Source organism: Lycium ferocissimum, unplaced genomic scaffold (assembly GCF_029784015.1).
Source record: "Lycium ferocissimum isolate CSIRO_LF1 unplaced genomic scaffold, AGI_CSIRO_Lferr_CH_V1 ctg3262, whole genome shotgun sequence".
In the NCBI taxonomy this organism is placed as follows: domain Eukaryota; kingdom Viridiplantae; phylum Streptophyta; class Magnoliopsida; order Solanales; family Solanaceae; genus Lycium; species Lycium ferocissimum.
In genome coordinates, this window is record NW_026725373.1 from 19615 (window position 1) to 45122 (window position 25508).

At 39.8% G+C, this 25508-nt stretch overlaps 1 protein-coding gene across 1 annotated transcript; it reads right to left on the minus strand.

The window, feature by feature from the left end:
- Positions 1 to 11565: 11565 nt before the first annotated feature.
- LOC132044033 (uncharacterized) lies at positions 11566 to 16803 on the minus strand. Its single transcript, XM_059434507.1, has 3 exons — positions 16390 to 16803; positions 15244 to 15435; positions 11566 to 11874 (listed from the first exon to the last, which is right to left on the minus strand). Exons 1-3 carry the CDS (start codon positions 16801 to 16803, stop codon positions 11566 to 11568), a joined length of 915 nt encoding a protein of 304 aa, XP_059290490.1.
- Positions 16804 to 25508: the final 8705 nt, after the last annotated feature.

The window sequence follows — 25508 nt, forward strand, 5'->3', positions numbered from 1 at the left end:
TACCATTGTTGTGTTTCAGTTTTAACTTATGACTTATCTTTGCTATTGGGCTTTAAAACAAGTGCTTAAAAGCATTTTTTTTAATTTTACCCAAAACACTACAAAGTGGTTAAAAGCTATTTTGACTTAAAAGCACCTAAAATAATAAGTCAATCCAAACAGGCTCTAACTTGCAGTTGTAATTCAAGATCAAAATGTATGCTAAAAGCTAAGTCATATTCATATAACAATAGTACAATACATAAAAGAAATTGTTTCATTTCAAAAAGCAGCAAAATGTTTCATAAAGAACTTCCACAACAAAAGAAAATTCATTGAGTTCCATTTCAAAGAGCAACACAAAACTACGTAGTACCACACCATCACTTCATGAGTCCTATTTTATGGTGTAACTAATCGATGGAAGCACTACATCATCACTTCACTTGAAATGTATTGCAGCACTAAACTTTTTACAACATCACCAAAAAAGCTAATAGGAGTACAATAGTGCCATCACTTGAAAATGCAGAAAAATAGCACCAAACCAGCACTTCACTTGAAATGTATGGCAGCACTAAATTTTTACAGCAACACCGAAAAGCTAATAGAAGCACACTAGCATATCACTTGACAATGCAGAAAAATAGCACCAAACCATCAATTCACTTGCAAATGCAGCATAGTAGTAGCACCACAACACCAAAAATCTGATAGCAACATAGTAACAACACCTGAAAAATGCACAAGCACGAACTGGAATAAGGCTAAGCTACGACATAAAATTAAACACATATCACAAGGAAAAGCTAAGTTACCAGTAACCAATTTTAATATTGTTGTCTGTCTTGAGAGTTTATCCAACCAGAATATATTTCAGCTGCTTCTTCTTGTTGAACTTCTTCTTGTCGGACTTCTTCCTGTCCCACTTCAACTTGTTCCCTTCTAACCTAGATCATTAATACACAAAATTTTGTGTTAGTTTAAGATCATTCAAGAAATAACTAATTCTAATATAGTGCAAATGATAGTACAGGTAATTTTTGACGAACTGAAGTAGTTTCTGGTTGCACAAAATTTTTATATTTGCAAGTTCTTTGGTTGTGGCCAGGCTTGTTGCATGTACTACAGTCAAGAGATTGTTGCTTCCTCTTCATCCTTGTTCGACTTGCTCCAACTTCATGAGCTTCTTTTCTTCTCTTTGTTTGATTTTTTCCTCCCTTCTTCTTTCTTACGATATTCGGGGGCAATGGAGGAACTTTAATTGACTTAGCCCACATTTGTGGTCCATTTATTGGAAGAATTGAATGTTCATAAATTCTTCTGTACATTTCCACCTTGTATCAGTTATCCACATAATTAAGAATGTCATCCTTCTTCGCCCAAATTGCTGCAATAGCATGCTTACAAGGAATTCCCGTAATACTCGACTTTCGGCAACTGCATGTACTATTCTCCATGTCAACAACCCAATTGTCATGAATAGTAGCTCCTATAATCTTATAGTTCCCTTTGGTTAGATTTTCTAGGAATATAAGCAGTAGCTGCAGTTTGATTTTTCTGTAATATATCCTTTATCCTAGGACAAACATGATCCAGACTCCATTTTTGTGCTTTGTCCCTATTAGCTAGCATTCTAGCCATGAGCAAAAACCTCAACTTCTCCAAAAGTGTCAAAATAGGCTTGTCTCTGGCATCAAGAATCATGTTATTGAACACGCCACACAAGTTATTTAATAAAATGTCACACATGGCATCTGAAGAGAAATGAGACCTTGACCATTGGCTAGGTTCTTTGTCATTGAGCCAAGAAGCAGCATTTGGATCTAACTCTATCATACGTAGCATGCAAGCATCAAATCCCTTAATAGTGCTAGCCTTTGCAATAGCCCAAAAAGCTGTTTTTAATGTGAAACCACCAAAACCGGCTCTCTTAAAATTATTATGAAGGTGTCTCACACAAAATCTATTACTGATATATGGTAGAAATTCATTAAAAGCTTCAATGAGACCTTTTTGTTTGTCGGACATAAATGTCCAACCACTCTCGTCTATATTTAAATCACTAGCCAAATAGTTCAAAAACCAAGCCCATGTCTCTCTATTTTGTTTCACAACAATCGCTTAGGCAACGGGAAATATGTTGTTATTAGCATCAATTCCAATTGCAGATAACAATTGCATCCCATACATTGGACCCTTCAACCAACAGCCATCCACACATATTATTTTTCTACATCTAACTTCAAAACTTAGCTTACAAGCAGCAAAACACATATATCTTCTCTGAAATTTATATGGCTTTTCTGGTATCTCATTATCGATGAACTTCATGTGAATTGTCTTTGCCTGATTTGTTGTCTATTTCAATGCAGTAATCCCACATCAATTTGTATTGATCCTTGATATCACCATCAATCAATGCAATAGCTTTCATCTTAGCTTTTTTGGCTTGAGATAAAGTCACGAGAGCTCTTAGGTCTACACTCACCCTATCTCTGAAATCATGTAAGCTCCAATTCCTATTTGATTTAATTTCCTTTAGGTACTTTCTTGCAATGAAGGATGATGTTATCGTTCTATTATTATGATTCCACTCCTTCCAACGATGTTTAGGATTGTATTTCCTGATTTGGAAAGATGTGTCCCTTTGCATTTTATATGCCATTATTTCCCAGTCGCACTCTGAATGTATACAAACAGCCTTCATTCTTTCTCGGTCATTTTTCTTCCATCGGATATACTTTCCATTCTTAAACTCATAAGTTGTACTGCATTCTTAAAATCTTTCTTGCTTCCAAATACACACTTTAGAGCTAAAACCGGATTATCTCCATTAGTACGGGAATTGAATTGAGGAAAAATCAAATATCTCAGTTTTAGAATCACTATGCAAACTTTTTGTGTCAGAAGAATCAACACAATCGGAATCCCCTTCTGAAGCTGCCATCTTTCTCTTCGCTTCGACACTTAAAATCTCTCTTTCATCCACAATGTCTTATGCAATCTTTTCATGTTTATCAAGAAGTAGATCATCTGATAAATCAGCTTCTGAGTCACTAAAATCATCACCTGATGAATTTTCTGGCACAAATTGGTTGTCATTACCTCTAACATTTGATTTGTTTATCGTATCCACATTGTCTATATTGAAATATGAGTCCAAGTGTTCAAAGTAAATCTCAATCACATTTTCATTTGGGATGTTTCTTCCAACTGCATAAGCTTCATTATCTGTAGACACCAATCTCCATTTATTACCGAATCTTCCACACGTATGCCAAAAAGTTATTGAATCCTTTAAATATCCACAAAGCTCGGCCATCTTCTTGAATTCATGAAGGTTCAGTTTTTCTACATTAACGTAATCTATGTAGTCCATGTTGCCCCCGACACAATGCTTGTCTGGCGTGCGTTTCATAATTCCTCCATGGTGTATTTTAATACTGACAAATGATGCCTCAGCTATCGATTCTGAAATAAGAAACACACATATTTTATTTAGGTGATGTAGTTAACAAGAAAACTATGTACACAGCAAGACATGACAACATTAGGACAAACATAAAACATCTCTATTTTACGGGCATGAATTCAAGTCATAAAATTTTAAGAAATAACAAAGTTGCCAAAGTCTCTATCTGAACAAAGAAGTATCTTTTTATATTCAAAATTTTGCTTCTTATCTTTGATCGTTCTTGTGGGAGGGGATTTCGATCAGACCAAATAAAAACTCACCATAAATAGGAGGTGATTCTTTGCCACTATTGCTCCTTAAATACATTGGTAGTTCCAATCTGATGATGCTATTTGAGGGAATATGATGTGAGTTTTAGATTTTAGGGTTCATTGAAGATTAGAAGCTAAGGGGGAACAAAGAAACTAAGAGTGAAGCTAACCTCTGATAGTTTCACGAGTGAAAAAAGAGTCTTGAGTTTGGAGGGAAACACGTGAGGCTCACGTGAGTATGACTTCTATTAGAATTCTTACGGTGGTTTGCTTCTAGACTGAAAGATACCGGACTGTTTTGGGCCTTTGCTCTAAAACTTTCCTTCATCCCACTTTTAACAAAAGATGGTTCTGAGCCCATGGTCTTCCTCTCATGAGGCCTCTCTGATGGAATCTCCTCAGTCAACCAAGACCGAGGTTAAAGCTCCATTCGAACCCCGAGGTAAATGTTACAGCCCAACCGGAGGACCATGACAGAAACTCGGAGCTAACCTCCCGAGCACCTATCATCATACTTTTGTAATCATGTCTAGGTGAGCCATATGGCTATCTCATATTTACCATGCATTAATAATACAATTGCCATCGGGCTAAGGCACCATTTTATATAAACATCATTAACTATGCCCACATATATTTATACAAGGCTATCAAAATGATGTACAAAATATGAGCCAACAAGGCCGAGAGATACCTAACTATACACGACTGTCTACGAGCCTCTAAGAAGAGTACATAATATCATAAGGATGGGACAGGACCTCGCCATGCCCATATATGCACACCAAAAGAATAATACCAAATATTTCGGCTCCGGATTGAATGGAGCACCTCTATGCAATCACTGAAGAAGCAGCCTATTGGTTAGGTCTGTCTCCCTGTCTACCTGCGGGCATGAACGCAGCGTCCACAAACAAAAGGACGTCAGTACAAATAATTTACTGAGTATGTAAGGCATGAATAATAACATGATACAAGTATGAAGAATAACATGAGATAAATGAATCATTTATATCTCTTAAGACGTTTGACATGCTTACTTAACCTTCCTTTGAAGAAAACATTTCATACATATGCATCTAATGATACCATACTTGACCATATAGGCTCGGTGTCATCCATAACCAGCCATAATAAGGCTCGGTGTTGTCCATACCCAACTGCAGTGGTGTGCGCGCAATAGATATCATACCCGACCATAGAGGCTCCTTTGTCACAACATAGCTTCATACATCTATGACATACATAAGTATCTGAGAGAAATATTACAAAACTATTGGGGTGACACAAAGTCGGTAAACCCCCAATTTCTATTATTGAATCACCATCATCGTTAACATCATCACTATGAGGAGCTTTTGCCAAAGTATCTCAAGAATATTGTAAGTTATGAACTTCGAGCATCTCTAGGATTAGGACCTTATGACTATCTTAGATGGCATCTCTAGAATTGAACTCATCACCGTAGTCGTTATCACTATCATCATAAAGAACATTGTCAACAATATCGAGAGAATCTCGAAGATTGTAAGCTTATAGCATTTATAGGAGTAAGAATATCATGGATATCACACATAGGTTCAAATAAGGAAAATATGCCTTTAGAAAGAAGGGTTTGCCATACATACTTTTACGTCTTCTTATCTACTTAACTTTCTTCTTCGAAGTCCGAAAAATCTACATTCAAGAGGATTCATACCAAGGTTTAGTCTTGAAAACGCTTCTAAGTTCAAACTAGTGCTATTAACGAACTAACGAAATTTGGGCAGCATTTCCCCTATTTTGTCAACTTCCACCAAATTACAAATCAACTCCCAAACAACAATAATAATATTCATAATACCATATTCAAGAAGTTACATTCAAATCAAATCTCAAATTTATCTAAAGTCCCCTTTTCATGTTCATCTCATGCTCATCTTCTTCACTTCAACATTTACGACTTCTCCACTTTAATTCTTTTCCTTTCCAAGGGTCACTAAACCTTTATATCAACTCAATCATGCAAATAATAGGAATATCATACCTTATTATAGAAGAACTTCACCTTCCCCAACTCCTTTCAAGACTAAGTTGACCACAACTTTGAAAAGAAGCATGAACTATCACCTTCCATGGATTAGCTTTGAGTTTTGATGTTGATCTTCTCTCTTGATGATATGGAAAGGTGTGGAGTGTTATGTAAATTTCAAGAACTCTTGAGAACCCTCTAAAATTTTAGGGAAATAAGTGTGGAAAGTTGGAATGAAAATGACGACCTTGGGGATTTAAAAAGGTGGCAAAAATCGCTCCCCGACTCAATTGGCGGAGAGTATGCGACCTAGCACACTAAGTGTGCGGCCGAAAACTCCCTCCACCACTTGGAGGTGGTGTTGTCCAGTGATTACACCCAAAATTGGTAGTTGTCGGTCAGTATGTGGCTCAACACACTCAATGTGCAACCGCACACTACCCCATTTTCTCCGATTTCGCGAAATTGCATTCTTTTCGATTCGTTTGACCTCCAATCCTTATGGAACCTACTTGGCACTTGTATAAAACTTCATTAACTATATAAGGGACCCTATATATTCCCCTCAAACTAATTATACATAATGCATAATTCAAATGACATGAAAACTTCCCAAAACCATGACTCGAATTCCATTCTTTCAACAAACTTACTTCCGTCGCTTCATGTGACTCGGAAACCTTAAGGCATACTCTTAAGATAATTAGATAAGCTTCATATTCACTTTAGGATTGTGATAGTTTACTCATAATGCAACCGACACGAAATTTCCAAGATGTAACATTCCTCCTCCCTTAGGAACATTCGTCCTCGAATGTTAGGCTCTTAGGGATTCTACGAAATTTTCGCCAAAATTTCTCCAGTAATATGGAACTACCATCCTGTCACAGCAACCCAAAATATACAACGCCTCACAGGGCTACAATAACAACAACAATAATGGCCACACACGACCAAGAAATCATCGAAGGAAAGCATTACATACCTGAGGATAGTGGTGCCTCTATCTGAATCTCTTCTGGGGGTGAAAATAAATATGGATACCTGAACTTCATATCTTCCTCTGCCTCCCAAGTAATTTATTCCTTATTATTGTTTCTCCATAAAACTTTAACTGAAGTTATATCTTTGGTTCTGAGTCTCCGAACTTGTCTATCCAGAATGGCAATAGGAACTTCTTCGTAAGATAGTTGTTCGGTAACTTGAATATCATCTACAGGTACAATTCTGGAAGGATCTCCAATGCACTTACGAAGCATTGACATATGAAAAACTGGGTGGACTGATTCCAAGTCCGAAGGCAAATCTAACTCATAAGCCACCTGTCCTATCTTGCGTACAATCTGGCAAGGCCCAATATACCGAGGGCTAAACTTGCCCTTTTTGCCAAATCTCATAACGCCTTTCATCGGCTACACCTTCATGAATACCCAGTCATTCACTTGAAACTCTAAGTCTCGTCAGCGATTATCTGCATGGGATTTCTGACGACTCTGAGCTATTAATAATCGGTCCTGAATAAGCTTGACCTTTTCTATGGATTGATGGACCAAGTCTGGCCCTATTAACTTAGTTTCTCCCACTTCAAACCACCCAATTGGTGATCTACACTTGCGCCCATATAAAGCCTCACACGGGGCCATTTGGATCTTTGGAATGATAAATATTGTTATAAGCAAATTCAATAAGCGGTAAGTGATCATCCCAACTACCTCCAAAATCCAACACACACGCTCGTAACATATCCTCAAGAGTATGGATGGTACGCTCAGCTTGTTCATCCGTTTGTGGATGAAATGTTGTACTAAGACTCACCTGAGTCACCTTCTTGGAAGGACTTCCCGAAATTAGCCATAAATTGTGTCCCTCTATCAGAAATAATAGATATTGGAACACCATGAAGCTGGACTATCTCTTTGCCATAAATCTTTGCATAATCTTCAGCTGCGTACGTAGTTCTGACTGGTAGGAAATGAGCTGACTTCATAAGTCTATCCACAATTACCCATATAGAATCATACTTACGCTGGGTACGAGGTAAGCCTGCGATAAAATCCATATTAATCACTTCCCATTTCTAAGTTGGAATTTTCATAGCTTGCAACAATCCACCGAGCTTTTGATGCTCAATCTTTACCTGCTGACAGTTAGGGCATTGAGCTACGAATTCTGCTATGTCTTTTTTCATTCCATTCCACCAATATATGGATTTGAGATCATGATACATTTTTGTCGCTCCCGAATGAACAAAATAACGGGAATAATGGGCTTCCTCCAAAATCTGATGACGTAACCCTGCAACATCCGGAACACACAACCTGCCTCGATATCTGAGAACTCCATCTACAAAAATCTCAAAAGATGACTTCTTCTTTTGAGGAAGTGTATTTCTTTAATGAACTAGTATGGGATCCTCATACTGGCGTTCTTTCACTTCAACTACTAGTGACGAAACAGCCGAATTCTAAATGGTAACTCCGATATTGCCCGAGTCCATTACCCAAAATCATAGGCTAACTAACTGCTGAAGCTCACGAGCTAACTCTCTCTTCTTTGGCTGAACATCACATAAACTTCCCATACATCTACGGCTAAGAGTATCGGCTACGACGTTTGCCTTCTCGGGATGATATAGAATGTCAGCATCATAATCTATCAACAACTCCAACCATCACCTTTGCCATAAATTCAACTCTTTCTATTTGAAAATATACTGAGACACTTGTGATCTGTATAAATACCAACATGAACACCATAGAAATAATGTCTCCACATCTTTAATGCATGAATCACTGCAGCTAACTCAAGATCATGGGTTGGATAGTTTTTCTCGTGTTTTTCCAACTGCCTTGAAGCGTAAGCAATAACTTTACCGTACTGCATTAACACACAACCCAACCCTACTCCTAAAGCATCACAATAGACAACATAACCCTCTAACCCTTCAGGAAGTGTCAGAACTGGGGTTGAGATATCATACCCAACTGCAGTGGTGGGCGCGCAATAGATATCATACCCGGCCATAGAGGCTCGGTGTCACAACATAGCTTCATACATCTGTGGCATACATAAGTATCCAAGAGAAACATTACAACACTATTGGGGTGACACAAAGTCGGTAAACCCCCAATTTTTATTATTGAATCACCATCATCGTTAACATCATCACTATGAGGAGCTTTTGCCAAAGTATCTCAAGAATATTGTAAGTTATGAACTTCGAGCATATCTAGGATTAGGACCTTGTGACTATCTTAGATGGCATCAATAGAATTGAACGCATCATCGTAATCATTGTCACTATCATACAAAGAACATTGTCGACAATATCGAGAGAATCGCGAAGATTATGAGCTTATAGCATTTATAGGAGCAGGAATATCATGTATATCACGCATAGGTTCAAATAAGGAAAACATGCCTTTAGAAAGAATGGTTAGCCTTACATACATTTACATCTTCTTAACTACTTAACGTTCTTCTCCAAAATCCAAAAAATCTACATTCTAGAGAATTCATACTAAGGTTAAGCCTTGAAAACGCTTCTAAATTCAAACTAGTGCTATTAATGAACTAATGAAATTTGGGCAGCATTTCCCTATTTTGTCAACTTCCACCAAATTACAAATCAACTCCCAAACAACAATAATAACATTCATAATACCATATTCAAGAAGTTACATTCAAATCAAATCTCAAATTTATCTAAAGTTCCCTTGTCAAGTTCATCTCATGCTCATCTTCTTCACTTAAACATTTATGACTTCTCCACTTTAATTCTTTTCCTTTCCAAGGGTCACTAGTCAACTCGATCATGTAAATAATAGGAAGATCATACCTTATTATAGAAGAAATTCACCTTCCCCAACTCCTTTCAAGACTAAGTTCACCACAACTTTGAAAGGAAGCAAGAACTATCACCTTCCATGGATTACCTTTGAGTTTTGATATGGAACTTCTCTCTTGATGATATGGAAAGGTGTGGAGTGTTATGGAACTTTCAAGAACTCTTGAGAAGCCTCTAAAAGTGTAGGAAAATAAATGTGAAAAGTTGGAATGAAAATGAGGTCCTTGGGGATTTAAAAAGGTGGCAAAAATCGCTCCCCGACTCAATTGGCGGAGAGTATGCGAACTAGCACACTAAGTGTGCGGCCGCACACTTCCTCCACCACTTAGGGGTGGTGTTGCACAGTGGTTACACCCAAAATGGGGAGTTGGCAGTCAATATACGGCTCAGACACTAAATGTGCGACCGCACACTACCCCATTTTCTCTGATTTCACGAAATTGCGTTCTTTTCGATTCGTTTGACCTCCAATCCTTGTGGAAACTTCTTGGCACTTGTATAAAACTTCATTAACCATCTAAGGGACCCTATATATTCCCCTTAAAGTAATTCTAAGCAATGCATAACTCAAATGACATGAAAACTTTCCAAAACCATGACTCGAATTCCAATCTTTCAACAAACTTACTTTCGTCGCTTCATGTGACTCTTAAACCTTAAGGCATACTCTTAAGATTATTAGATAACATTTTTAACCTTATAAGGGTTTCATATACACTTTAGGATTGAACTATTTTACTCATAATGAAAACGACACGAAATTTTCAAGATGTAATAGTAAAGATGTCATCCCTTCGATATACACTTCGACTCTGAATTTGCAATTGAAAATCCCTCGAGGGGTAAAAAAGCCTATTAGGGTTATGATTTTAGGCATTACCCCTCCACGATTGACGCGACTATTATTCCCAAAGTCCGTTCGGAATGCGGTTGGAGAGATCGACCCTCCGAGATCATAATCTCGGGCCCGGATGACGACATCACCACCTATGTGGAAGGGTACTCGTCCGTCTATACCTACCCTTTCACCCTCAATTTAGAGCCTCCGATTGATGAGGTGATTCTGGATATGTGCAAGACATATAACTTGTGCCTTGCACAAATTGGGCCGAACCTATGGCGAATCGTCACATACATCCATTTTTTAGCAAACAATGTTAGAGCCCCATTTACTCTGTACCACCTGATCCGTCTTTATTCCCCCCGGATTTTCCATGGAGGGATCGTGAAGCTTGCAAACGTGGAAAGTACCCGATCCTTTCCAGCTTGGATGAATACAAAGATGAAGGTTGGCTCAAATGCTTCGTTCGGGTCAAGACTGAGAAGACCATTCCTCAAAACAACCTCCCCTTCCCCGAGAGGTGGAATAAAGCCCGTAAGTTCCCTCGGCGTCTCTTATTTCTTCTGCTTCTTGTAAGTTCTTTATATTTCTAACTTTTTCCCCTTTGACCCTTTTTTTCTTTCATCCAAAGCGTGGATACCGGATACCATATCAGGTTTTGAGAAGTGGGTGGATGCCATAATGGCATAGTACCCCCATAGAATCCGTACTTTGAGAGATCTCTCCATAGGCAAGTGGGTAGAAAAAAACCACGGTGAGCCTCCCTTTTTTTTTTTTTTTTTTTTTACATTCTTTGCTTTACTTTATAATCTTTATTAGTGATTATCAATGTGCTATGCAAGTCTGAAAAGGGGCAAAGCTAATTTGAGGCCTGAGCCTTCGCATGCTCCTCCGACGACAGAAGAAATGTTTGATCTGACAAGTGTGGATCAAGTTATTGCCGAGGTTTCAAGGAGCAAGAAGCGGAGTAGACCCTCCAAACCCTCGTCCTCAATGGGTCAAAAAGGAGGAGAACTACTCAGACTCAAACGTTGAAAGACGTTCTCAAACATGATATTCTTATGAGATCTGCTGGTGCTGATACAGCCGCCGCCGCCGGTGTTAGGGCAAGCGGCACTCCGGACGATATGACAGAGGGGATGTGACCGAGGTGGCCAGTCAGACTGCTGAGGGCGTTGATGAGCAGCCCTCCATTTTGCCAGACCTTGGCCCGTCGGGAACCACAGTCCCAGAGAGTCCCATTTTGGTAGAGGACGACCTGTCTTCAGCCAAAGCAGCCGGTATCACTTCCTCTCCTCCCCTCGAGTAGGAGGAATTTGAAGGTATGTTTGATGCTATTGCCTCTACTCCTACTGCCATCGCATATCCTACGGGATTTAATCTGCCTATTCCTCCAGGGCAAAGAAAAGAGGGCAACCAAATTAGGTTCTCGGCCTCACCTAGTGGATACTTTTCCAGCCCCAAGCGCTAAGCCGAATGAAACCAGGTCCATCGTTATCACTATCCCTACGTACACGCATTTCATGTCTCGGCCAGTCAAAATAGCTAGCTATCTTCAGCCTCTTGTGTCCGATGAGGACCGAGAGAAAATGGACCAAGTCTCATGCCAATGTCTCTTCAACAAGAGCATGCATTCTGCCAATCGGGTATGTTCAACATCCATGGTTTTAATTATATCTTGTAACTTGCATTTATGCCTAATTGAGTTTTTCTTCTTTTTCGCAGTCTGTCGTTTTACAGCACGAGGGCCTCCTTCGATGTATGAAGGAGAATACCGAGCTGTGTAGTTAGCTCAAAGACGTTCGAGGTCAGCTAGATGCACAAGGTCGAGAGATCGAAAAATTCAAGATCCTGTTGCGGCGAAAGAAAGATCCAAGCGCTTTCGGGGTGACCCTCGGTACTCAAGTGAGCTTATGGGCGCAAGTAGGAGCAAGCTCAGAAATTTGAGAATGACAGCGGACACCGCTTGAAAGATATACTATTCTTTCGGTGGAGCGGAGGCTTGAATTGGAAACCGAGGTAGTACTTAAGGAGGAGGCGGCTGTCGATGCTAATTTGCGGTAGGAGCTTGATGCTGCCAAAGCTGAAATTGCCCACCTCATTACTGAGCATGATTCTAAAAGGGAGCGCTTGAGGGTCGCCCAAGATAAGGACGATACCCGGGCCAAGTTTGTTGAGGGTCTCAACGAACGACGGCGGCAAGCGTCAACCGAGATCCGAGTATGCTATTTCGGACAATGCGGTGGCCGGGGACGGATACGTCTGACAAGCCTTGTCCAAGCAAGACCAGATTCAGGCCCAATCTGATGCCGACGTTAAGGCTGCCAATGCCCGTTCTACTCTGCGAGCTGAGAATATGAAATGGAAAACCCGGGTGCTTGCCCTCAAAGAAGTCCAACACGATATTGAGGACATAGGCGCAAAGATTACTCAAGCCGAGGAAGTAGAGACTCGGACCTAGAAAGCTCTCTTGGGCGACAGTTTGGAAGAAGAGCCTGCCACTTTAGAGGAGTTGGATTCCTCCGAGAAGGAATAGATAGGCCCCTTAGGCTTAGAAAAATGTATCTTTCTATTATTTGTAAATTTTTGTTGAGGTCTATATTTGGCCTTATATAAATATATTTTGGAAGTGCTTGTCTCACTGATGTCTTTAAAAGCCAGTCTTCTCAATGTTCGACATTTTAGACATCGTTTATTTAATGTTTATTTGAACGAAATATATTAGTACTAATAACTCATTCAAATATAAACTCGGGTTGGACTTCGAGTGATATTTTCACAAGTTAGTTTGTTTAAGGTGAATCACCTTCCGAAAACAAATGAGTTTTGCACCGAGGGTTGGCAACTTATGTATATGATATGCTTGTGAATTCGGACGTCTCTAAATCGGCATTTGGGCTGGTATTTCCAACCTTTTAGACTTAAGTGTTTTTGAGTCTTTTACTTTAGGCTAAGTCTACTTGAGACTTTTTAAAGCCTTTGTGAATGAGTCGGGCTCAGCTCACTTAGAATTTGTTTGAGCCGAACCCTTATTTTGTCCGTTGACTGTTAACGATAGTCCCTAGTTCATAGTCCTTGGTTCAGGGTTGTTTACGAAGTTAGAAGTATAATGGATTTACCAATATGAAGTGGATATATTGTGAACTAGTAACATGTGCAAAGCTTAAACCGAAGTATTCTTCTCATTTCACAAACTTGTATGGTACAACTGCTGAGGGGCATGCGATTTTTGACGTAACAAAAATAACTACCCTAGTGCGACTCATTCGGTCATTTGGCCCTTACAACAAATCCTAATGCAGGAATTTTCAAAGAAACAATAATTGATTTGGCCTCTTTGGGCTTACATGATACAATCGGTTTGGCCTCGTCGGGCTTATATGATATGATAGTCCCCTAGTATTTTTGTTTGAAGTATGAGATGAGAAACACTATCGTTGATATCGAGCAGTCCCCGGTCCCAGCACTTGGCTAGTCTTTTCCACTAAAGTAACATGCTGTATATTGTTGCCTCGTTAAAAATCTTGCCGGAAAACCCACTTCGGGACAAAATCGAGCTAAGGGAAAAGAGCGCAACACGTGTTTTCATGCCTAACTCTAATCTTCCTGACTTCGTTCGAGATTACTCCTACAGGGATCAAAATTGGCAAGTTAAAAAATTCACGAAGAGGGTACGGGTCGTACCTTAGCAATAGTATCTCTTCAAGTGTGCTATATTCCAATTGTTTGGAAACTGTTGGCGCGAGCTGTATTGGAATCTTAGGCTCAGCTCCCGGACTTCAATAGGGATCAGAGCCTCCACTCCATATACTAAGGAAAATGGCATCTCACCGGTGCTTGACTTCGATGTTGTCCTGTACGCCTAGAGTACTTCCGGTAAAATTTCATTCCACCTGCCTTTGGATTCATCCAACCGTTTCCTCAAGTTCTGAATAATAGTCTTGTTCGTCGATTCTTCCTGTCCGTTCATACTCAGATGATACGATGTGGACATTATCTTCTTGATCTTCAAGCCTTCAAGGATATTATTGACTTTGTTACCTATAAATTGTCGGCCATTGTCACATGTGATCTCGGTCGAGATGCCGAACCAGCATATTATGTGATCCCATATGAAGTTGATAAACTCCTTTTCCCGTACCTTTTCGAAGGCCTGTGCTTCAACCCATTTAGAAAAATAGTCAGTCATAAACAAAATGAAACGAGCCTTACCTGGTGCCCAAGGCAAAGGGCTGACAATGTCCATTCCCTACTCATGAACGGCTATGGGGACAACACAGGATGAAGCAATTCTCCTGGCTGATGGATCATAGGGGCGTTTCTTTGACATCGATCACATTTACGAATGAAATTCTTCGTGTCCTCTTCCATATGATCCCAGTAGTAACCAGCTTGAACAAACTTTCGAACTAATAACTCAACTCCGGAGTGATTACCACAAGTTCCTTCATGTACCTCGCGCATCGTGTAGTCCGTCTCTCCGGGCCCCAAACACCTGGCTAAAGGACTGTAAAATGAACACAATATAATTTTCCTTCGACTAAGCTACATCTTGCCGCCTTGGTCCTAAGAGCTCGTGACTCCTTAGGATCCGCTGGTAATTTTCCCTCCGCCAGGTAGTCTATATATTTGTTCTGCCAGTCCTAAGATAAACTTTCCATGTTGACTTCGGCGCGGCTGCTTTCAATGGCGGAGTTCATTAATTGGACCACAGTCCCCGAGTTGAATTCTTCCATTCCGACCCCAGAGCCCAGGTTTAACAAAGCATCCGTCTCGGTGTTTTGTTCTCTCGGCACATCTTTGCATAGTCCATTCTTTGAATCGGTGTAAAACTACCTGTATCTTCTCCAAGTATTTTTGCATCCTATCATCCTTCACATCGAAACCCCCATTTACTTGATTCACGACCAAGAGTGAGTCGCATTTTTCTTCGATGATTTCTGACCCCAAGCTCCTGGCTAGTTCCAAAGCTGCAATCATAGCCTCATACTCGGCTTCATTATTAGTCAATTTTAAAGTTCTTATGGACTGCCGAATGATATCCCTCGCAGGGGCTTTAAGTACAATCCCAAGCCCAGTCCCTTTCACGTTGGTAGCTCCATCCGTGTATAGGGTCCAAATCCCAAGGTTTTACCCGAGGTTAAAAGATGTTCTTTCTCTACCTTGGGCACCATTGCGAGGATAAAATCCACTACGAAGTCTGTCAAAATCTGAGACTTTATAGCCATTCGGGGCTTATATTCGATGTCATATCCGCTGACTTCGACTGCCCATTTTGCCAACCTATCGGATAATTCTGGTTTGTGCATAACATTTTTTAACGGATATGTTGTTACTACGCATATAGGATGACATTGAAAATAAGGCTTTAACTTTCTAGAGCTGGGGCTAATTTTTCTATGTGGGGGTAGCGTTTCTCCGCATCTCCCAAAGTTCTACTAACATAATAAATCAGAAATTGCGTACCTCTTTCTTCTCAGGCCAGCACTCCGCTTACCGCGACTTCGGACACTGCCAAATACAAGTACAACTGCTCGTCTGCCTTCGGGGTATGCAACAGAGGCGGGCTCGATAAATACCTTTTCAATTCTTCTAGGGCTAACTGGGACTCCGGTGTCCATACGAAGTCATTTTTCTTTTTAAGCAACGAGAAAATCATTGGCTTTTATCCGAAGACCAAGAAATGAATCTGCTCAGGGCCGCAATCCTTCCGATCAACCTCTGTAAACCTTTTACATTCTCCACTACCCGGATATCCTCAATGGCCTTGATCTTATCCGGGTTAATTTCGATTCCTCGATTTGACACTATGAAACCCAGGAACTTACTCGAACCTATTCCGAAGGCGCACTTCTCCGGGTTCAGCTTCATGTTGTATTTGCGTAGTATGTCAAAGGTCTCCTGTAAATGCTTCAAATGGTCCTCTGTTTCCAGGGACTTAACTGGCATATCATCAATATAAACTTCCATTGTTTTACCTACTTGCTTTTTGAACATTCTGTTTACTAGGCGTTGATAGGTAGCGTCAGCATTTTTTAACCTGAACGGCACTACGTTATAACAGTAAGTTCCATACTTGGTTATGAAAGAAGTCTTTTCCTGATCTTCCGGGTTCATCCAAATTTGGTTGTACCCAGAATAAGCATCGGGAAAACTTAATATTGCGTGGCCAGCCATCACATCAATCATGCGATCAATGTTAGGCAAATGAAAGGAATCCTTCAGGCATGCTTTATTCAAATCTTTGTAGTCTACACACATTCTAAATTTGTTACCCTTGTTAGGTACAACAACTACGTTAGCTAACAAATCTGGATATTTAACCTCCCGGATGGATCCTATTTTTAATAACTTTGTTACTTCTTCCTTGACGAATTTAGGTTTGACCTCAGCCATTGGTCTCCGCTTCTACTTTATCGGAGTGAATTTTCGATTAAGGCTCAGCCGATGAGTGCTGACCTCGTGTCACGACCCGACTAGTGCCATGACGGGTACCTGGGGCTAACCACCGAGCACTACTCATTCTATTACTCATTTTGCGTACAGTCATATTTCTTATACTCATAATCGTAGGAAAACCACTTTCATTTGAAACATATTTTACCCTCATATACATAAGCCCTTCGGCTACCAAAATAATACACATATACAATGGGAAACCGTGAGACCATACTACCCACACATGCGTATCTACGAGCCTCTACTAGAGTACTAGACATATGGACGGGACAGGGCCCCGTCGTACCCAAAACATATATACACAAAAGAATAATTCAATGGCACCTCCGAAACAATGGAGTGCACTCAAGGCCTGCTAATAGCTCCTACGAGTCTGGATCACCTCCTTACCTACCTGTGGGTATGAACACAACGTCCAAAGAAAAAGAACGTCAGTACGAACATTGTACTGAGTATGTAAGGCATAAATGAAATGAACATAATAGAGAAATTATAAGACATAAGATGAAGATAGAACCTGCTTAACCTTTAAGAGTAAATGCATTTTATACATATCTCATATATAATAATAGTACATATATCATCAGATCACATATACCATCATCGTTAACCCGTGTCCGGATAACCATCATACGTCGCCCACTAGTGGTGTTATGCCCGGCCCTCTAGGCTCGGTGTAATCATAAGCAGCCCGTCTTAGCGGTGACATGCCCGGCCATCTAGGCACGGTGGAATCGTATGCAGCCCGCCTTCGTGGTGACATGCCCGGCCATTTAGGCACGATATAATCATATCATCATGTGCTCATCATAAACTTATCATCATACATACATTTATCATAGAACATGCATTAGAGCTTAAAGACAATCTATACTACATCGGTGTGACATAAGGTCGGGAACCGCCAGTTACCTTATGGAGTGATCATAAGCATCATATCTCACCTTGAAGGAGACTAACATTATAAGGTGAGTGTACACAAGTAACAACATCAATGGAACCATACTTAGGATCATTAACCTCATGGGCATCATATCTTACTTTAGGATTCTTTATACTTAAACTCACCATCATCCTTATCATGCTCGTGTTTTATCCCTTTTCTTTATTTCATACTTATATAGCTCTTTATAGTCATAGACTCACCATTTCCGTTACATAGGAAAGTCATGGCAAAATAGGAAGATTCATGCCATAGGAGTCATGCCTTAGAAGGAAAGGACTAGCCTTACATACCGTTTCGTTTAGCTATTCTATTACTTGATCGTTCTCCATCAATGCTCACGTTTCTACCTTCAAGAGAGTTCGTATTAACATTAGCTAATCGATCACACGAACATGTTTAGCTAAAGCTAAAGAAAATTGGGCAGCATTTCCTTTGTTTATACAACTTTCCCCATATCATATATCAACTCCCCGACATCTATAATAACACTCACAATATTATAACCAACAATCTTCATTCACTCTACATTATCCACATCTCACAATTTCACTTCAATTCCTCCATAATCATGGTCATAGTTCACTTTTACATTTACTCACATATAATGCTTATCCCATATCCTTAATATCATTTATAACATAATCATAATCACAAAATATCAAGAATCATGACTCATCCCAAGCTACTACTCAAAATCTCATTATTCTCATCTTTGTAACCCATTTTCTATCTCCTTTCATAATCTAAGTCTTTCAACCTCTCAATATCTTAAACAATATGGAATGATCATAAAACTTACCTTAGATAGTGTAGGAATGAGCTTTGAGTGGAAATACTTCACTTGAGCCAAAACCCTAATTCACTTCCCATGGAATTTCTTGAGTTGGATGAACTCCAATGAGTTTCTCACACTTGTTTTCTTGGTTTGATGAAGTTGATCATAAATTTCTCTTGGGTTCTTGTGGAAGAAGTGTGGAGAGCTTTCTAGATAGTTCTTGAAGTGTTGGGTGAAAAATGAAATAAATAGGGTGAGGTTTAAGTCCTTATATTAATTTTAAAGCTATCCCGACTCAATTATACGAACCAACATACGGTCCGTATCTTTTATATGGACTGTATGTCTGGCCGTATCTTTGGTCCAGTGGAAGTTCCATTCTGGATAGAACATACGGCCTAACATACGGCCAGTATGTTTTATACGGTCCGTATGTTGGACCGTATGTTGCCCAACTTTTCGAAATTCGTTCTCGTCGACTCGTTTGATCTCCAATCCTTATGGAACCTTCTTAACACTTGTTTAACACCTCATTAACAATATAAAGGATATTATAACTCTTCTACAAGACATCATTAAGTCATCATTAATTCGGTACTCGTAAATCTTATCCGACACATAACGTACACCTTACTTTTCTTGGCAACTTTCTTTTCTTACCTCAAATGTCTTTGAAATCTTAATTAGGATCATCAAATGCTATTTCTTACTTAACGAAACATCACACACTTCGTGCCCATCGTTATTCTATTCATTCTGCATCAACGAGAAATATTTCGAGGTGTAACATTCTTCCCCTTTTTTAGAATATTCGTCCTCGAATGTTAAGTGCTCGGGAATTCTACGAAAATTTTGCCTGAGTTTTCCCTGTAATATGGCACTACCATCCTGTCACAACAGCCCACAATAACAATGCCTCATAGGGCCACAACATAATAGCAATAATATTTGGCCACACACGACCCATATGCACAAAAAGAGAACATACATACCTCATAATCTTGGTGTTTCATCTTGGATCTCTTCCGGGGGCTGAAATAGGTGCCGGTACTTGGATTTCATATTCTCTTCCGCTTTCCAAGTCATTTCTTCTCGGTTATTGTTTCTCCATAAGACTTTAATTGAGGCTACTTCTTTATTTCTAAGTCTCCGTACTTGCCTATCTAGTATGGCAACGGTACTTCTTCATAAGCCAACCTTTTCGTCAACTTGAACATCATCTATTGGAACAATCATCATAGGATCTCCAACACATTTACGGAAGCATTGAGACATGGAAAAGCGGGTGGGTCGCTTCTAGTTCTGAGGGTAAGTCCAATTCATAAGCTACTTGGCCTACCTTGCGGACAATTTTATAAGGTCCAATGTATCAAGGACTCAACTTTCCTTTCTTACCAAATCTCATCACTCCTTTCATTGGCGACACCTTTAAGAATACCCAGTCATCAACTTGAAATTCTAAGTCTCGCCGCCGGTTGTCCGCGTAAGATTTTTGGCGACTTTGGGCTGTTAACAATCGATCTCGGATGACCTTGACCTTTTCCACTGCCTGTTGGATCAATTCAGGGCCTATTAGCTGTACTTCCCCTACTTCAAACCACCCAATTGGGGATCTACACTTCCTTCCATATAGAGCTTCATACGGAGCCATTTGGATACTGGAATGGTAGCTATTGTTGTATGCAAACTCGATAAGGGGTAAGTGGTCATCCCAACTACCAGCAAAATCTAATACGCATGCTCGTAGCATATCTTCCAAAGTCTGGATAGTGCGTTCAGCTTGCCCATCAGTTTGTGGATGAAATGTCGTACTAAGCTTTACTTGAGTACCCAAACCTTCTTGGAAGGATTTTCAGAACTTAGTTATAAATTATGCTCCTCTATCTGTGATAATAGACGTCAGAATACCATGGAGTCGCACAATCTCTTTGAGATACAACCTTGCATAATCTTCTGCTGAGTACGTAGTTTTGACTGGAAGAAAATGAGCTGCTTTCGTGAGTCTGTCCACGATCACCCATATGGAATCATACTTACCTCGGGAACGGGGTAATCCCACAATAAAATCCATGTTGATCACTTCCCACTTCCAAGTAGGGATTTTCATTGCTTGCAATGACCCTCCTTACTTTTGATGCTCGATTTTCACTTGCTGACAGTTTGGACATTGAGCTACAAATTCTGTTATATCTTTCTTCATTCCATCCCACCAATACATTAACTTGAGATCATGATACAACTTTGTCGCTCCTGGATGAATAGAATACCGAGAATAATGAGCCTCTTCTAGAATTCGATGACGTAATTCTGCAACATTCGGAACACATAGCCTGCCTCGGTATATAAGAATCCCATCTATAGAAGTTTCAAATGGAGACTTCTCTTTTTCATGAAATGTGTCTCTATAATGGCTCAACTGAGGATCTTCATATTGACGCTTTTTCACCTCCATGTCCTAGGATGAAACAGTTGGATTATTGATATCAATTCCTGCACCACCTGAATCAATTAGACGAACTCTAAGATTAGCTAGCTAGTGGAGCTCATGAATTAATTCCTTCTTCTCTGGAGGAACTTCACATAGGCTACCCATTGATCTGCGACTAAGCGCATCACCTACTACATTTGCTTTCCCGGGGTGGTACAAAATACTCACATCATAATCTTTCAATAATTCTAACCACCGCCTCTGCCACAGATTTAACTCCTTCTGTTTGAAAATATATTGAAGACTCTTGTGATCTATGTAAATATCAACGTGAACACCATACAAGTAATGTCTCCATATCTTTAGTGCATGGATAGCTGCAGCCAATTCAATATCATGAGTTGGGTAGTTCTTCTCATGTTTCTGCAATTGCCTTGAAACATAAGTAATGACTTTACCGTGTTGCATCAACACACATCCTAAGCCAATGCCAGATGCATCACAATATACAACATAACCGTCTGGCCCTTCTGGGAGTGTCAAGACCGGGGTTGAAGTTAATTTGTCCTTCAACTCTTGAAGTTGCATTCACAGGCGTCATTCCGCGAAATTTGGGCGGTTACGGGTCGGCCGTCAATGGGGCTGAAATAGATGAAAACCCCTCCACGAATCTCCTATGGTAACCTGCCAATCCCAGGAAACTACGGACTTTCGTGGGTGTTGTAGGCCTTGGCCAAGTCTTTACAGCTTCAATTTTCTGAGTATCAACTCGAATGCCATCAGCTGAAATAACATGGCCCAAAAATGTCACAGAATTCAGCCAAAACTCGCACTTTGAAAATTTTGCATACAATTCTCGAGTTTGAAGAATTCCAAGAACAATACGTAAATGGTCTGCATGTTCTGATTCTGTCCGAGAGTATACCAGAATATCATCAATGAACACTATCACAAATAGGTCCAAGAGAGGCCTGAATACATTATTTATCAAATTCATGAACACTGCCGTAGCATTAGTTAATCCGAATGACATCACTCGGAATTCATAATGGTTGTATCTCGTTCGGAAGGCTATTTTGGGAATAGTTTCTTCTTTAACTCTCACTTGATGATAACCTGACCTTAGATCTATTTTGAAAAATCACTTGGCACCCTGTAATTGATCAAACAAATCATCAATTCTCAGAAGAGGATATTTATTCTTTATCGTCACCTTATTCAATTGCCTATAATCGATGCACATCCGTAGGGAACCATCTTTCTTTTTCACATATAGAACTGGTGCTCCCCACGGTGATGAACTGGGTCTAATGAATCCCTTTTCAAGCAAATCCTTCAATTGTGCCTTTAGCTCCTTCAATTCTGCAGGAGCCATTCGGTACGGAGGAATAGAAATAGGCTTAGTATCCGGCAACACATCAATAGCGAAATCAATCTCTCTTTCCGGTGGAAGACCTGGAAGTTCATCTGGGAACACATTCGGAAACTCTTTTACTACCGAAACGGATTGGAAAGTTGGAGACTTTGCTTCGGTGTCATGAACTCGGTGTCACGACCCAACCGGAGGGCCGCGACGGGCACCCGGTGCTATCCCACCCGGGCACGTCTTAACATACTTTCACATCACATCTAGGTGAGCCAGATAGCTAAATCATGCCTTTCATTCATCATCATTCCAATCTTATTGGGCAACAACACATCTATATCATCATTAACATTTATGCCCATATAAATGTACATAAGCCGACAAGGCTATCAAAATAATATCCCAAAATATAGGCCGACAAGGCTAAACATATCTAACCATGTACACATGTCTACGAGCCTCTAAGAAGAATACGTCATATCATAACATATGGGCGGGACAGGACCCTGCCGTGCCCATGAATATGTACACAAAAGAATCTATACCAAAAGCTGTAGCTCCGAATGAAGTGGCGCTCCGCTATGTAGTCCCTGAGAAATATGGCTATGGATCAAGTCTGTCTCCCTGGCCACCTGAGGGCATGACGCAACGTCCACAAACAAAAGGACGTCAGTACGAAGAATGTACTGAGTATGTAAAGCATGATCAATATCAATATGGAAGCATAATAGACAACATATGAAATAACATAGGATGGGAGATAATAGTATCATCGTCATAGCACTTACTTGCTTTCCATAGGGACATTCCATTTCTATTGCGTATCCGTGTACATATATCCATATCCGTACTCATTTACCTTTCGTATCCATTTTCGTATTCGTATTCGTATTTGCATTCATACTCATGTTCATATCATATATATAGCCTTTACATAACATTTACATAAACTTAGCATATTCGTACTCATATTGATGTCATATACATAGCATTTATATAGCATATCCGACCACGGAGGTTCGGTGTTTCGCATACCTGGCCCGACCAAGGCTCAGTGTCGTACATACCTGGCCCTACCAAGGCTCAGTGTTATCCGTACCCAACTGCACTGGTGTGCGCGCATTATCTGCATATATACGTATCTACTATATTCTACCCAGCCATATAAGCTTGGGGTTTCATAATAGCCTTACATGGGACATATACATATAAGCTCATAAGCATCTTTAGCCTTTTTACTATCGTCATTCATTACATTCCATCCTTAGAGGATTTCTCATCGTATAAGTAACTTAGTACAATTGTGTCATATCTAGAATCATAAGCTTAGTAGATTTTAGAGATAGGATCATTTGAGAATATCGTAGGCTCGTAGAAAGATAGATATTTGGCCAAAGAACCATGCCTTATGAAAGAAGGGTTAGCCTTACATACCTTTCCGTTCAACTATTCTATCACTTGCTCGTTCTCCTTCAATGCTCACGTTTCTACCTTCATTAGAGTGCATACTAACGTTAGAGAATTGGTAGCTTAGCATTCATGACTAAAGCTCGGAAAAATTGGACAGCACCTCCTTTATTTATACGACTTCCTCCATATCATATATCAACTCCCAAACATCAATAATAATATTCACAATATCATCACAATAGCCTTTATTTAACTACATTATCCTTATTCCTCAATTCACTTCAATTCCTCCATATACATGGTTATATCACACAATTACGTTCATTCATATACGACATCTATCTCATGTTCTCAACATCATTTATAACACGATTATAATCATAATGTATCAAGAATCATAACTCAATCCAAACATTTATTCAAAAGTGACACTATTCTCACATTCATGATCCATTTCCTATACCCTTTTGCAATCCAAGTGTTTCAACTTTTAAAGACCTTAAACAACATGGAAATGTCATAAAACTTACCTTAGATGGTGTAGGAATGAAACTTGGGTGCAAACACTTCACTTGAGAAAAACCCTAGTTTTACCTTCACTTGAATTTCTTGCTTTGGATGAACTTTAATGGGTTTCTTATACTTGATTCACTTGGTTTGATGAAGTTGAACACTAATTTCTCTTGAAAACTTTTGAGAGAAATGTGGAGAGATGTTTTAGAGAGAAGTGGAGTGAAAGGTGAGATGAAATAAATGAAACTTGGATCCTTATTTAATGACACAATTCAGCCCCGACCAGAACATACGGACCGACATACGGTCCGTATATTTTTAACTGGCCGTATGTCTGGACCGTATGTCTCGTCCAGTGAGGTGTGCCATTCTGGGATGAACCTACAGCTGGACATACGGTCCGTGAATTTTATACGGCCAGTATGTCTGGCCGTATAATGTCCACCTTTCCGAGACTTGTTCTCGTCGACTCGTTTGATCTCCGATCCTTACGGAACCTTCTTGACACTTGTTTATCACCTCATTATCAATCCATGGGACGTTATAACTCTTCTCCAAAGCCTCGTTAATTCATCGTTAACTCGTTACTCGTAAATCCTTTTCGATACTTATCGTATGCATTGCCTCCTCTTGGCAACTTTCTCGTCTAACATCAAATGTCTTTGAAATCTTACTTAAGGTCATCAAATGTCATTCTTTACTTATTGAAACACCGTATACTTCATACCCATCGTTGGTCTATTCACTGTGCATCAACGAAAAAAATTTCTGAGGTGTAACATTCTCCCCCCCTTAAGAACATTCGTCCTCAAATGTTAAGCACTCGGGAATTCTACATAAATTTCGCCAGAGTTTCCCCTATAATATGACAGTACCATCCTGTCACAACAACCCATAATAACAATGCCTCACAGGGCCATAGCATAATAGCAATAAAATTTGGCCACGCACGACCCAAATGCATAAAAAGGAAAACATACATACCTTATGATCTTGATGTCTCATCTTGGCCCTCTTCTAGGGGCTGAAATAAGTGTGGATATTTGAATTTCATGATTTCTTCCGCTTCCCATGTCATCTCTTCTCGGTTATTATTTCTCCACAAAATCTTAACTGAGGCCACTTCTTTGTTTCTAAGCCTCCGTACTTGCCTATCTAATATGGCAATGGGTATTTCGTCATAGGTTAACTTTTCTGTCACTAG

Excerpts from the sequence above, each read along its gene's own strand:
- LOC132044033 (XM_059434507.1), bottom strand. The coding sequence starts at position 16,803 with ATGGCTGAGGTCAAACCTAAATTCGTCAAGGAAGAAGTAACAAAGTTA. Across the intron at positions 15,436-16,389 it reads ACAGAATGTTCAAAAAGCAA|TCCATAAGAACTTTAAAATT; the intron begins GTAGGTAAAACA and ends ATCATTCGGCAG. Across the intron at positions 11,875-15,243 it reads AATACTTGGAGAAGATACAG|CGCTTGGGGCTGGAAAAGTA; the intron begins GTAGTTTTACAC and ends CATTCGGCTTAG.